The sequence below is a fragment of the Colletotrichum higginsianum genome, chromosome 9 (genome assembly GCF_001672515.1).
Source record: "Colletotrichum higginsianum IMI 349063 chromosome 9, whole genome shotgun sequence".
Taxonomy (NCBI): Eukaryota; Fungi; Ascomycota; class Sordariomycetes; order Glomerellales; family Glomerellaceae; genus Colletotrichum; species Colletotrichum higginsianum.
This window is the reverse complement of record NC_030961.1, coordinates 3,248,263-3,261,537: the sequence shown is the minus strand read 5'-3', so window position 1 is coordinate 3,261,537 and position 13,275 is coordinate 3,248,263. Positions and strand designations below refer to the sequence as shown.

General features: G+C 50.2%; 6 protein-coding genes across 6 annotated transcripts; 2 read left to right on the top strand and 4 right to left on the bottom strand.

The window, feature by feature from the left end:
• Window positions 1-1,029: 1,029 nt before the first annotated feature.
• CH63R_13191 (uncharacterized protein) lies at window positions 1,030-1,749 on the bottom strand (the record flags this gene model as incomplete). The annotated part of the gene is made up of 1 exon (XM_018308165.1): window positions 1,030-1,749. The coding sequence occupies one exon, from the start codon at window positions 1,747-1,749 to the stop codon at window positions 1,030-1,032; it is 720 nt and encodes a 239-aa protein (XP_018152582.1).
• A 1,581-nt stretch (window positions 1,750-3,330) lies between these two features.
• On the bottom strand, window positions 3,331-4,227 carry CH63R_13190 (NmrA family protein; the record flags this gene model as incomplete). Its single annotated transcript, XM_018308164.1, has 1 exon — window positions 3,331-4,227. One exon carries the CDS (start codon window positions 4,225-4,227, stop codon window positions 3,331-3,333), a length of 897 nt encoding a protein of 298 aa, XP_018152581.1.
• Window positions 4,228-6,514: 2,287 nt separating this feature from the next.
• On the top strand, window positions 6,515-8,370 carry CH63R_13189 (Major facilitator superfamily transporter; the record flags this gene model as incomplete). Its single annotated transcript, XM_018308163.1, has 2 exons — window positions 6,515-8,164; window positions 8,296-8,370. The coding sequence occupies 2 exons, from the start codon at window positions 6,515-6,517 to the stop codon at window positions 8,368-8,370; spliced, it is 1,725 nt and encodes a 574-aa protein (XP_018152580.1).
• Window positions 8,371-8,812: 442 nt separating this feature from the next.
• CH63R_13188 (EC6 protein) lies at window positions 8,813-9,082 on the bottom strand (the record flags this gene model as incomplete). The annotated part of the gene is made up of 1 exon (XM_018308162.1): window positions 8,813-9,082. The coding sequence occupies one exon, from the start codon at window positions 9,080-9,082 to the stop codon at window positions 8,813-8,815; it is 270 nt and encodes an 89-aa protein (XP_018152579.1).
• A 1,198-nt stretch (window positions 9,083-10,280) lies between these two features.
• CH63R_13187 (Tat pathway signal sequence) lies at window positions 10,281-11,304 on the top strand (the record flags this gene model as incomplete). Its single annotated transcript, XM_018308161.1, has 4 exons — window positions 10,281-10,563; window positions 10,642-10,764; window positions 10,828-10,964; window positions 11,035-11,304. 4 exons carry the CDS (start codon window positions 10,281-10,283, stop codon window positions 11,302-11,304), a joined length of 813 nt encoding a protein of 270 aa, XP_018152578.1.
• Window positions 11,305-11,912: 608 nt separating this feature from the next.
• On the bottom strand, window positions 11,913-12,888 carry CH63R_13186 (Tat pathway signal sequence; the record flags this gene model as incomplete). The annotated part of the gene is made up of 3 exons (XM_018308160.1): window positions 11,913-12,370; window positions 12,441-12,566; window positions 12,648-12,888. The coding sequence occupies 3 exons, from the start codon at window positions 12,886-12,888 to the stop codon at window positions 11,913-11,915; spliced, it is 825 nt and encodes a 274-aa protein (XP_018152577.1).
• Between the last annotated feature and the right edge of the window lie 387 nt (window positions 12,889-13,275).

Sequence of the window (13,275 nt, the reverse complement as noted above, 5' to 3'; positions counted from 1 at the left end):
GAGATGCACAACATAAATAACTGGATACCCAGCAGCATAGACTCCCCATCTTAAGCTGTGGGTCTAGTTTGATGCATACTCCTGCAGACATGGGCCAACAATGTCATAGACTGTTAAAATGTTTTGTGATAGTAAGTAATTGGGTAGGCGGGAAACCCCATGTAGGACTTCATTGTCGTCCTATCCATTCACTTTCCTTCCAATACAGGTCACTAAGTCAGCGGATTAAATCACATACGACCATACCCACTGGAGAACTCGGGATCCCGTCCGCTCTCCCATAGATAAGCCAGTGAGGGCCGGATTAGTAGTTGGGTCGGTGACGACCAGCGAATACCTGGTGTTGTATGTTTTTTCAGTTTTGCTGCTTCGTGTGATCGCTCGGTTGCGATATCCTGAGAGCTCTTTAGAAGTCGTCCAATCAGTTCCCACCGTCTGCTCACTGGCAACTTCACTTAGCCGCCTAAACACTTTTACTATACACGCTCGCAATGGCCTGGCTCATGGCGACGTTGTGCGCGCCCGAGAGTTGGTACTGGCACAACGCGCAGTAGTCGAACGAGGTACCATGGAACCAGGTCGGGCCCCTGGCTTTCGATGAGGAGGCGGCCGCTGACATGGATGTTCACCTGCGTCTGGCAACCGTATTGGTGATCATGTACAAGCCAAAGTGACGTAGACGAGGGACGATATGTTGGCGGTGGCGCTGCAGGGGTGGTTGACGAGGACCGCATCGGGCAACTGCTTGTCGCTGCTCGCGACGTCGTCATCAGTAGCCAGCTCAGAGGCGTTCAGAAGCTGATACCGCGCTTGAGGCTGTTCACGCGGCTAAATCCTCAGCTTCGAACAGTTTTCGGGCCCACAACGTACAGGTCACTGGTGGTAAGGAGCAGGTTCATTGAATTGTTGGCTTGCAGCAGCGATAACATACTATTCCAGCTGTTGAAGAAGGTTCTGCTGCAAGCTTACAGAATTATAGCTGAGACAGTCAGGTCACACGGTTTTCCGTCAAGTTACAACAGGCGTGTTTCAACCCTCAACCCGGCGGCGGTAGCCTGTCCGAAAACGATTTGGGCCGCAGACGTCGTCGTCGTCGTCGTCAGAGATCTCGTAGCCTGGTTCGTACCAGTCAGGGTGCTCCGCCAACAGCTTTCTTCGCTTGTCTCGCTCGACTTTCAGGTAGTTGTCGGCGTTGATCTCATAAGGCGGGTACTGAGGGTATAGAATCCGGGTGTAGAAGGGGACAGGGTCGTCACGGAAATAGTAGGCCTCCATCATGCTGTCCCAGCCCGTCCACCATTCGTCGTCTACTTTCCCGGGCGACTCCATGTGAAGAATATCAACCGTCTCCAGATGCTTCATCCCCCAAAGAAGCCCATGATAGAAGTGAAAAAACATTTCGGAATCTATGCCAAGGAGAATGATCTTACGGACCATCGGGCATTCGGCATGGAGGTTCTTCAGGTTGTGCTGGGCAAGGTAGACGGTGTCGATGTCGAAGTTAACCCAAGTGTACTTTTCGGGAGCCTTTTCCGTGACGAATGCCTTGACGTAATGCCGTTTGAGCTGAGCCCGTGACTCATCACAGGTATGAAGTAGAGGCGGCGGCGGCGCAGACGCCGGCCAGGGGCATTGATAATAGCTAGGTGGTTCTTTGCCGTAAACGATCTGACGGGGCTCCATACTTAACATCCAGATCCGCTGACGCAGCTCGACAGGGAGAAGGGGGAAGCAATGGAAAGTAAGCATCGTGGGTTGAGCGGGCTCTCGTGCGGCCGTTGGTCCTGTTGGGCGCAAAGGCGAGTGAGTGAGAGGCGGAGAGGATGGTTTGAGGTATTTGGCAAGTACAGAGTAATTGGAAGCGGGAAGCTGGATATCGTTTGAGCCCCTCTCATAGGTGGAAAACGAAGCAGCTGCGGCGCAGCCGTAGGATTGTCCGATGGGCAAGGGGTTAGCGAACGGCCGATGTCCGAGATATCAATTACAAATATCCGCACATGGAACTGATTGCAACGCACGGCTGGCATCCTAACAAGGCTAGCGAGGCTGGCCAGGGACACGTTAGTATTGGCTTTTCAAGTTGTCGATAAAGTTCGAATTGTCTTAAACCTGGCAAGCCCTTTGTACAGGGTTTAACCCCGATCTGCCAACTTGGACTCCGAACCAAGTACTGCATACCAAGATATCGCTATATACCCATGATACCATATCGGCTTAGAGTTCCGTGTAATCCCTGCCCCCTACAGATACTGGTCGGGTACGGCTCTGAACGAACATTCACCAGGTAGGGTAAGCCGCAGGCCTTTAGTAACGACCCAAGTCTTCCATCAGAGCTCCTTCAGTTGAAGAACCATTTGCAGAACACCAATCCAGACAGGACCAGCTAGCGGTCAAAGCAGGATAAGGGAGCTTCTGGATGGCGGAAATTGCTCGGGTTACGTGACTGGCGTTTTGCAATCAGCCCGGAGGACCTTACCCGCTAAACCCTTCGTTGACGCTTGATTGTGGCAACTGGCAGGAGCTCCCGTACTGCGTCGAGGTCAGGAGAGAGTGGAAGCCCGTCACGTCCTCCAGCTAGGCTTTAACAACATCCACTACCACCGCCGCCCGCTCAGATGGACCACGCTGGGCTGTAACACCTAGGAACATGACTTGCTCCGGCTATCAGAAAGAAACGTGCGGTGGCACGAGTCGAGTAAAAGTCTTTATCAAATCTACCGCGCTACTACTAGCCGACACGCCTAGATAGAACTCGACTGAGAACCCAGGAGCGGCAGTTATGTTTTCAGGCCCACACGGCCATGCTTGGCTGGCAATGGTTTCGGCAGTGGTCTTTCATCTCTTGGATTTGGATTTGTTCCACTGACTTTCTTTTTTACTTAGCTTCTGTCTCCTTCCTCGTTCGTTGGATTAAGAATGACATTGGAGCTTCAAAGCAAGCCTGATTCGTGGACATGATCTCCTCATTGGCCATTTATTACCATTTGTCGTGAAACACAGCGTCAGTCACTTTGAAAAGCGCGGTTGAGGCGTCCTGATGACGTGAAAGCTCGCAGGAGTATCTTGACCCAGTTTTTGGCTAGAAACAGACTCTGGAAAGTTAAAACATGGTTCATTCTTCATTTCCTCTATATGTGGTGCTCTTCACACACGATTTCTCAATGCCCTTCCAAACAGCAAATTAACCAAGAAATAAAGTAGATGAATAAGCAGGTAGAGTTTCTAGCCGTTGATTTCTATATACACTACTAATCAGTTCCGGAACTTTGTGGCGTTGAACTCTTCATAGATCACTAATCTATACGATCCTGGTGAGGTCAATTCTTCGCCTCACCAACCGAGGCTTTCCTTGCTGAGGGCGTCATCCAACGTTCGCAGAGGAACCCCCAGCTGGCGCAGGCCATCGATGTCGACTTGGTAGCCGAACTCCCGTTGCCATTCGAAGCTTTCGACTGGCAGCCATTGCTGACGCCTCAACTCCTCGACATCGGCTTCAGTGAGGTATCTGGGTTTCACTGGTTTGCCGCTAATGGTTGAGAGCCGCGTCGCGATTTCCGCCAACGTGAGACTTTCGCCGGCAAGGGCCAGAGCTTTGCCGCGGAAGTCCTCGGGCCTCCGGAAAGCCTCGCCGGCGAACACCCCAATGTCCACCACATCGACGAGGTCAAGACGGGTATCGGTTGTGTAGGCAGCCCGGAGCTCTTGGTGGTCGGCGAGACCAGGAAACATCATTTCGCACGTTGGTCGGGTGAAGTTTTGCATGAAAAATGCCGGCCGTAGGATAGTCCAGGCGGGAACGGACGACGATCGCACCATGTCCTCGATGACCTGCTTGTTGAGCCAGTACCAAGGCATGGGGAAGTCATCCCCCCAACCGGGGAACTTCTCGTGCTCGCCGGCCTGAGCAACGCTGGAGTAAACGATGTGCTTGACACCCGCCTCGGCCGCGGCAGAGATGACGTTGGAGGCTTGGCGCTTTTCGTCGAATGGGTGTGCGAGAATCGAGAAAACGAGGCCGTGAATGTCCTTCATTGAGGCCTGGACTGAAGTAATGTCGTTGAGGTCACCCTTGTGCAGGGTCACGTCCATCTTCTGGAGTTGCTGGCTGTTGGCGGAAGATGGGTCTCTGACAAGGGCATGGACATTGAACCCCTGTTTCGTCAAGGCCGAGCATGTCCCCCGGCCCTGTTTACCACTGCCGGGGATGACAAGGATGTTCTTTGACATGATCGGCGAGCTCGTGTAAGTTTGAACTGAGGAAAAAGAACGGACGTGTGTGTAGATTGAGATGAGACGGAGAGATAGACATCAAAGAGCCAGCATGGGTTTGGCCATGGCAATCCCATTATATCATAGTGAAGACGATTTTGGAGTAAGCCAAGCAGGCTTGCGGGGTGGAGACGTGTGAAAGTCAAAGTCCGACGCCAACATCCCCAAGTCCGCTCGTGTTGGACGTCATGACCAATCACGTACGGATGTCTGAACCAAGGTACGTGGCCAATGCAGTCTCTCTTGAGGGGGTCGCACAGGTACACATTATGTAAGAAGATAACCAGTAGAGAACACATCATCAGTGCTATGGCCAGCAATGGAAATAGTGTATGACGGATACCTGAACAAGGAACAAGTGAACCCATGGGTTAAAATTATTCAAGTGAAGCCCAATAATAAGGCTAGCCGAGAACATGCAGACGGGGTGGCAGACAGAGCGCGTTCTCGGTGGGCTGTTATGACCGGCCGCAAGCAGGCGACCAAATAGTTTCATGCGGACTTGTTGTACGGTGGAGCGGCCCTAAGCTGCCCCGGGTCTCAGATCTAGGTGGGTTTTCGGCGGACTTTTGGATAGGGGCTGGAACTTGGGATGGAGGTAATAATGAACACCTTAGGTAAGTAATGGTCAGCCAAACTAGAGATCCCCATAGTTCACATTTATACACATCTGTCCTCGCATCATCAGCGACGGCTCGATGGTATTGTCGGACGTCTTCCGGTCGCATTACACAGGGCGCGGTGACGGACAGTGCAGGCGGGGCTTACTTACTATCTAAAGCCAAGCTTTGTCTTGACAGCCTTCGACATGATGGCTGCAACCGACAGCGCGACTTCTCCGGGCCGCAGACGATGGAGCACGAAACCAACGGTCACCAACGGTCACCAATGTTGCGCCTGCGAAGACTTGGCGCAGACGATAAGCCGCCGCAAGTCCAGCCGCAAGTAGGGGTCAATACAGGATCTATGCTTGATGGAGTTGATGTCAGTCGGCCGTGTTCTACGGGGCGCAAAGGGGTGATCGAACCGGTGGTGCTGACGGCGGCCTTTTATCTGAAAACATGCCCCAAAGTCTCGGCGAGACAGTTTTGCTGTTTTCCCGCACTTGCATCGGTTTCTACAACATATGCGTTAAGCACCTTACTTGGCTGCCGAGTGTTAACTGGTTAGGACCTTGATATTACTGACGCAAGGTGTGGAGGGTCAGCGTAGACATCATTATTGTGAAGCCAGGTAACGAACTTTCCGAGCACCCCCGACAGAATGAGCTTGATGTCGAGCCGCAGTCATGCAGTAATGTGGCCGCGCAAACAGTCAGGTAGCGGCACTACCCATCTTGCGCTATCACACTCTTTCGCTTGGAAGCTGTTGACCGTACGACAAGATTGCTATGCTTACTGCAAGGATGAGACCGCTTTTCGCTAACGATCACGAGAAGAGTAGGCAAAACGTAATGGAAACAAGACAAAAGCAAACTGATCTATACTGAATTGAGGGACCGCTGGCTCAACGGAGTCGTTTGTGTTGGTCTCACAGGTTCACTTGAGTGAGTGTACGAGTAGGCAAATGTGGTATTTTTTCGTGGTTGTTGTTGACAATGAAGACGGGAGCTTCTGCACTGCAGGAAACTGGAGACGGCGGCCGTGGTACGGCTGTACCGGCGGAGACACGTCCGCCAGCCCATCAACTCGCTGTCTCTGCTATCCTGTCGGAATCCAGCCAGGCATTCAGCAGTCTATCATGGTTTGTATTGAGGGTGTCTCATGTGTCCCAAACCACGGTTGAGGCGCAGAAAAGAGCCTCCTTGTCCTTTGGGATCCTTTTTTCAAGTGCCATCTCTATCAACTAACTAGACACAGGAACATGTGATTTTGCTTATCCCGAATTTCTGTATGGAAACCCCGCACCAAATTCGGCCAGACAACTGAACTCAGCTTACCGCTGTGGAGTTGGAAGCGCTAGGGTCATTGTGTTCTCTGTCAGTCTCGCCATGAAAGTAATTTTTTCGACTCCGTAACTAAAACCGGAATCAGTCGCCCTCCTCATCCCCCATCCTCAGGAATGCCGTTTTCTATATGAGTGCTTGAATCCCACACAATTTCTCTGAAATTGTATTCACCTTCCATCGTCCACATTCGTATCTGCCTGTTGGCTGGAGTGCATCTGTCTCTCTCCTTGGGAAAAAGTGCGCAATTACATCACGCGAACCAAATCACGCCACAGGACTACACTACACGCAGCCAAGATGTCTCCTCGCGCAAGCCCCTCAGCTAACGGCGAGGACACGAGATCTCATGCTGTACCCAACAACCTGCACGCCACCTCGGAATTAACCCCGTTGATATCCGACGGCTCGAAGCCCCCAGCTCAACCTCGGAAAGCCGTAGCACATCGTAGCGATGTCGACATCCCCATCAACGTCACCGCTGCCGTCAACGTGCCCAAGAAGCACACGGTCGTTAACACAGACGCTATTCTCTATGCCATCATCTTCTTCTGCGCCGGTTCTGCCGGGCTGTGGACCATTCCCGCCACCCGCCAGGTTGAGGATGTTGTGTGTCGGCAGCACTACGACGTGCTGGAACCTATTGACGAGGACCGCTGCAAGGAGGATGCCATCCAGAGCAGGGTCGCCATGGTTTTCGCCATCTATGGCGCGCTGCAGGCCACCATCGCCGCGGCGTCTGCCGTTCCCTGGGGCATCGTTGCCGATCGGGTGGGAAGGAAGATGGTTTTTTCGTTAGCTGTTCTGGGGATGATGCTGGATCAGCTATGGTTCCTCTTGGTGTGCGCGTTTCCTTGGGTTTTCCCACTAAACGCCATGTGGTTTGGGTCGTCCTTGCAAGTTATTGGCGGAGGCAACCTCGTTGTGTCCGCTGTGATATTTTCCATGCTCACTGACATCACCACCTCTGAGAACAGGTTGATAAAGCACCCCCCCGTGCTGTGTTGGATCTTGCTGACCTGCGCTGACAGAGCTAGAAAGTTCATGGCCGCCCATTTGTCATCCATGATTGGAAACCTCGGCTCCCCTATAATCGCCGGGTGGATGATGGAGAGGACCGGGCCGTGGCCGGTGATGTGGGTCTCGTTATTTGGGTTTGCCACCATGGGTTATACCATCCACCTCATCCCGGAGACACAGCCGGCAGCCCAGGCGTCGCTTGACACCATGACTGATGAGTCCACCATCAGCACAGCAGCTCAGTACAGACCTCGCCAGCTCAAGGAGTTCCTAAGCCTTATTAGGTTGCCGTCTCTAGTCCTCCTACTAGTGACTATGCTTACCTTGTTCCCTATCACACTATCTACCTATCAGTTCATGATCATCTTCGCTTCGAGGCGATATCAGATCTCAACGTCTCAAACGGGGTTTCTCTCGTTTTTCTACGGGTTCAGTGTCATCGTCGTCATTATCGCCATCCTGCCTGGCGTTTCGAAGCTTTTGTCCTCACCGAAGACGCCAAAGGCCTTACGCTTTAGTAACAGCAACAAACGCGATCTCTTTCTTGCTAGAGTTTCTTCTGCCATACTCCTTCTTGGCAGCTTGTGTTTGGCTGTTTCGCCAAATGTCAGTGCCTTTACTGGAGGGCTTGTACTTTTATCACTGGGTTCAGGTTGGGGCAGCTATGCGCGCAGCCTCTGTGCGCTATACGTGGATAGCGCACATCGGACGCAGCTATATTCAATCACGTCGCTTATCGAGACGGCCGGGATGATCTACGCGCAGCCTATGCTTGCTGGTCTCTTCGGTCTGGGCATGGATCTTGGCGGCTTCTGGATCGGACTGCCATATTTAGGTTGCGCGTGCTTTTGTGCCGCTTCCCTGGGATTGCTGCTCTTGGTGAGGCTCCCGGCGCCAGAAGGGGGAGACAACCATGTTTCGGAGGATAATGTAAGCAACCATTCCCCGGCTGCGTGATAGAAAGCCGCAAATCGGAAGAACCAAGCAAGTTTTAGGGTTTTGGTAAACCTTGCACAGATATATATGCTTGAATAAAATCTAAGAAAAGCTTTCGTTTCTAGGCTAGGCACTGTACGGTTTGCAACGACTCTCCTTGCAACTCCTTACCAGATCAGACGCTGAATGTCAGCAAGTAGACATCATGTCAAATCAACTAAACACATCAAGATACTAGAGACTACACAAGTCGCCAGCTGGCAAATTCACATCACTCAGGCAGGGCGTGCTTGCTCATTTCAAGTGTTTTGTGGTGTCATCGGTTGGTCTCAATTCATATAGCTAAGTCCCCAGAGCAAGACTTTATAACTAAAGTGAGATTGCCACCTTTTTACTACTTTGGAGTAAGTTACTCCCGGTCTGTTAGTCCGCCGTTCGAACCAAAGTCGCCAATGTCCAGCGCAGTCCTTGAAACATTTTTCACGGTCTAGAGTCTCTCGTAAAGCACGAGGGATCTTGCCTAGAAACAGCAATCAGAGGTTTTTGTCAGTGAAGATTCCAAAGAGTGACAAAATATCACAGCGGGGACTATTCTCCAGGAACTTACCGCATGGACGGCGGTTGTGTCCTTCCCGGAGTCTCTTAGCCGAGGACTTGCTTGGGATCAGCAGCGTCGATCTCATCCTGGTAAGCGTCGGGACGCTTATCGCCATCCAGGAACAGCTTCAGGATGTAGTTGACGCTGTCAGAAATATTCTCCTCTGTAATCTTGTCCTCGTCACGCTTGGAAGCGCCCGATTTCAAGATGTCAGAGCGCTTTACGGTAATACTACCAATGGCGCGCTCAGAGACAGGCGAGGCGGCAACGGAAGCCGCAAGGGTGGCAATGATGGCAAGAATGGCGGACTTCATGTTTTCTGTAAGGGGTAGTGGTCAATTTAGAACTGAAAGATCTTGGTGTTTTGATATTCTGTTGAATGTTGAGGCTGTTGTGATGAGAAGAAATTCTTGGGAGAGGCAGGAGCGCAGCATCATATATTTATAATAAATCTGCAAAATGTATGACTGACTTCAACAGAAGCAATTGTTCTGAGGACATCTCATCCAACGAGGCTGGTCTCCTTGAGAATCTGATGCTCGTCTTCCAAGATTCCGCTGACTGGCCAGAGCAGCTCTGCACCTTGACTCTTTTCCTTCATCATTGCACAACTTACGTAGCTTCATTTGTGAAATTATCCTTTACGTTAGTTACAAGGGTACTGAGAACTGTGTTGTCAAACCTAACGCTAGAGCTAACTTTGCCTAGAATGCACATAGTTTTACTGACTCATTCAATAGATGCATAATCAAAGCTTATGCTCTGAATTTGCTAGGTTGCTGTACACCTTCAGTTTGCATTCACAACAGATCCCAGACTACCTACCAACCTGTACCCTTGTTGTGTCTGATTCAATCACCTCTCCCACTACTTGAATTTCCCTGTTTCAGTCTTTACCTGATGAAGAACGCTAGTAGGCAGGGCAGCAAAACTCAACACATGCGCTGTCTTCTAATCGCATAAAACTGACAAGTTGGCTATAAAGCTAACCCTACTTCACAGTAGTAAACTGTTGCTTAAATCACTAGCAGGATGAAACAGGCTAGTAAAAAGAACTTCTTTAGACTGTTCCTTGTGCAGTAGTCGGCTCATTTTGTAAAAGTAAAAAGAGCTTGGTCTTTCTCAGAGCAATTGCATGCTTCATCCTTGTCCTTCTCCCACTTTCCGACATGGTCTATTCCAGAAGCCAATTTCACAACCAGATAAGCACACTCTCATCATATCGGAAGCTTGAGAGACATAAGGTTCTCCAATCGTGCTTTGCAAAGCTTAAGCTCTCAAACCTACTTCCAATTGCCGTCCAGGACTCCAGGCTCCTATACTTGAGCAAGGAAAGCGTTTGTATACACATGATTGTGCGATGTGCGGAAAGCCACTCTCATATCAATCAAAGATCCCCAATTTCCAATCTTACCAGACCAGTCTATTGTACACCTGTATCCTGCGTGTAACTCCTCCCCTCACTTGATATCACGCTGATTTGAATCAAACCTATCCTTAATCTCACCCACAATGGAAGCCAAGAGCCCGTCTTACAAACCTCTCATGTCTACGGACAGCCGAGACTCTGAGTCTGTAGAGGACTTTGGCGACCATCAGAGGGGCGGAAGAGGTTTTCTGCAGCGCTTCCGCTGGTTACAATGGAATCAACAAACTACATCGCGGATTCCCAGTTTCTTTGGGAGTTCCCTCGCTGTTCTCAGTATCCTCATCCTTAGTATGGTTTTCGGTTTTATATTTTCTGTCTTACGCGCTCCGAGCGATCAGGACTGTGCGCGCCAACTGTCCATGTGGTGTAAGTGTTGCCGTCCAAGCCTTCTTGCAAATTTGGGTAGTGCGACAGATGACCTCGAACTGGCTCTAACATCTACAGCTCCTGCACTTGATGCTGTCGAGTACGTCTCAATGGACTTCAACGACGCTTTCAATTCAACCAGCATTTACCGTGGTCTTCCGACTCCGGAGAGAGAGCAAGCCTGGTTCGACCTTACTTACAGTACGTCTTTTATAATACCTCCTCCACCCCAACATAGGGGCTCGCCAACTGATTCAATGACAGAGCACGCGGTCGAAATCCCCCCTGAGAGACTTTCAGGCCTTAATCGGTCTGAAGAGGATCATCTCAAGCACGTCCCCGAAGAGGTAGGCGATGGTTATGTCGCACTACTTGAAGTCTTCCACCAACTCCATTGCTTGGTAAGTCACACTATCAGTTCTCTCTAGAACACGTCGAATCTGATCACTGACACACCCACTCTCTGCGTAGAACATGGTTCGGGTGTACACCTGGTGGCAGGTGGGCAAATATGACAAGCCCCCAGTCGGGCTATCGAACGACCCCTTGAAGAACCGGATACACGTTGATCACTGCCTGGAAGCTCTGCGCATTTCACTTATGTGCTTTGCTGACGTCACCCCACTCATGGTTCGCCTAGGTGGACCTGCGGGTGCACGCGCAGACTTCAACACGCACCACAAGTGTAGAGATTTTAACAAGATCTCAGACTGGATTGACGACAATTGGACAGTTAGATAAGATTTTTGGAATGGGCGTACATGGATTTAGAACCTGTATTTACAGGGAGACGGTGCTCATGTTTCCTGTTCCAATACGTCGCGGATAGGCTGGGCTGGTTCGACACCAATCGCCAAAAGGAAGATGTCTAAGATAGTTGAATGTTATCTAAGTGTTTACTTGTTTACTCCATGTCTATTCGATGCCTTGCGTGACAGGAATCTCTCGTCAATCTCTTCAAAATAACGCTAAAGAGCCTCGAGATTTGATCTTCGACATGTCTTGTCGATTTCTTAGCCAAAAGAATGCCTCGTGAACATTCTTAACTTTGACTTGGCGTCAAACTGCTCACGAGAAAACGTTGAAATAGGGAACTTCAAGGACTATCACTTGAAGTTACACTTGAGGATTTTGTTAAGGAGGGACATTACTTTCTTTTCAGAGGTTGTGTCTAGCGTTGGATAGGTGCCGTCATTAGTGTAGAACAGGCCGAGGACAGCAGGTGGCATGGCCTTTCCTCCAACACAAACAACTTAAGGACTTTGCAAAACGTGTTTCTTGCATTTCTCAGAAATTGCTGATCATTAGAAAAAACTAACTCTAAGCGTTTATCAGAAAATATCGACCTACTACATGCTCTCGCTTACCGACTCCCATGAGATTACGACCCCATTTTCCATCATCCAGTCCAACAGTTTGGGGAATTTCCTACACTTATGAGACGCTTGGAAATCTTCTCTAACAGGCCCCTCTGACTTAATAGATGATCCTTTTGTCTTATAAACCAGATATGGGGTAACGTCGCCGGTGCACATGAGAGCCTGACGCAGTGTATCGATACAATGATTTGTGTGATTCCGGGCAACTCCCGGCGAGTTATGCTTGAGTAGGCTCGGCATCATATTTTCAGGGTACGAGTCTCTCCATATGTATTGTCGCAGCATATTGAGGCAGTGGAGGTGATGGAATACCTCGACTCCACCGACGTAGCCCGAGGAAGGAGAAGAAGCCGTTGCCGGAACAAAGCCTTGATCGACGCTCCTGTTAAGGTATGGAACACGCTCAGATGGTATCAAGACACCGGGAACTACAGAATATTGCATCAAACGTCAGCAAATATGTATGATTTGTTGCGATCATGGGATGGTGGATGGTACCTTGGGCAAGACTTTCCCATTTGGCTTCCATCTCTGCAGTAGGAGGGCCAGTGAAGCCCGAACTCTCCAAGGAAAGACCACTCTCGAAGTCACGCTCCTCGTACTCGACGGCTTCCAACAGGGGAGCTGACAGATTAATCAGTAACGACCCATATACACAATGAAACGTAAGACATGGAAAACAGACGAAAGAATATTCGGACTTACACCAGACGCTGAGCTGCGCAGCACAGTATTTGTCTGACGGAGCCCATCTCAGAGCTGTCGTCATCATTAGAGCACCGGTGAAAAACATGAAAACACAAGTAGAGCGCCATGCCAGTTCAACCGGGTTCGATCGAAAACCTGGCATAAAGGAGTTTCGAGTAATGGGTGGTTTCTCAGCTTCAAGCTGTAACTCCATTTCGCTTTCGGCTTTCAACCGAGAATAGTTCGCTAGAGATTTCATGTTTTCATGACAGTGAAGGGCCTAACCAGCCGCGAAAGGTTGCGATGTGAAGCCACGTGAGGAAACAGAATGTTCGAATAGCACGAGTTGCTACTAGGTGCTCTTCAGACACAGAGATCACGACGGGGGATGACAAAATTGACAAAAGGACGCATGCCTAACAAAGGCCTGAGCCGAGGATAAACCCTCACGTACATGTGACTTGTTTGGGCATGTCTGGTTCTCGATAGACTCGCCGCCAACAAATGCTAAACGGACAGGTATTCAAGGAATGCCTGTGACCTGGTAGGGCATGCATAATTTTGACGGCATCAACGCCAGCAAAAACTAAATAGAGAAAATCAGACAAGGGAAACCTTTGTCAATGATTGATTCTAGCATTACTCG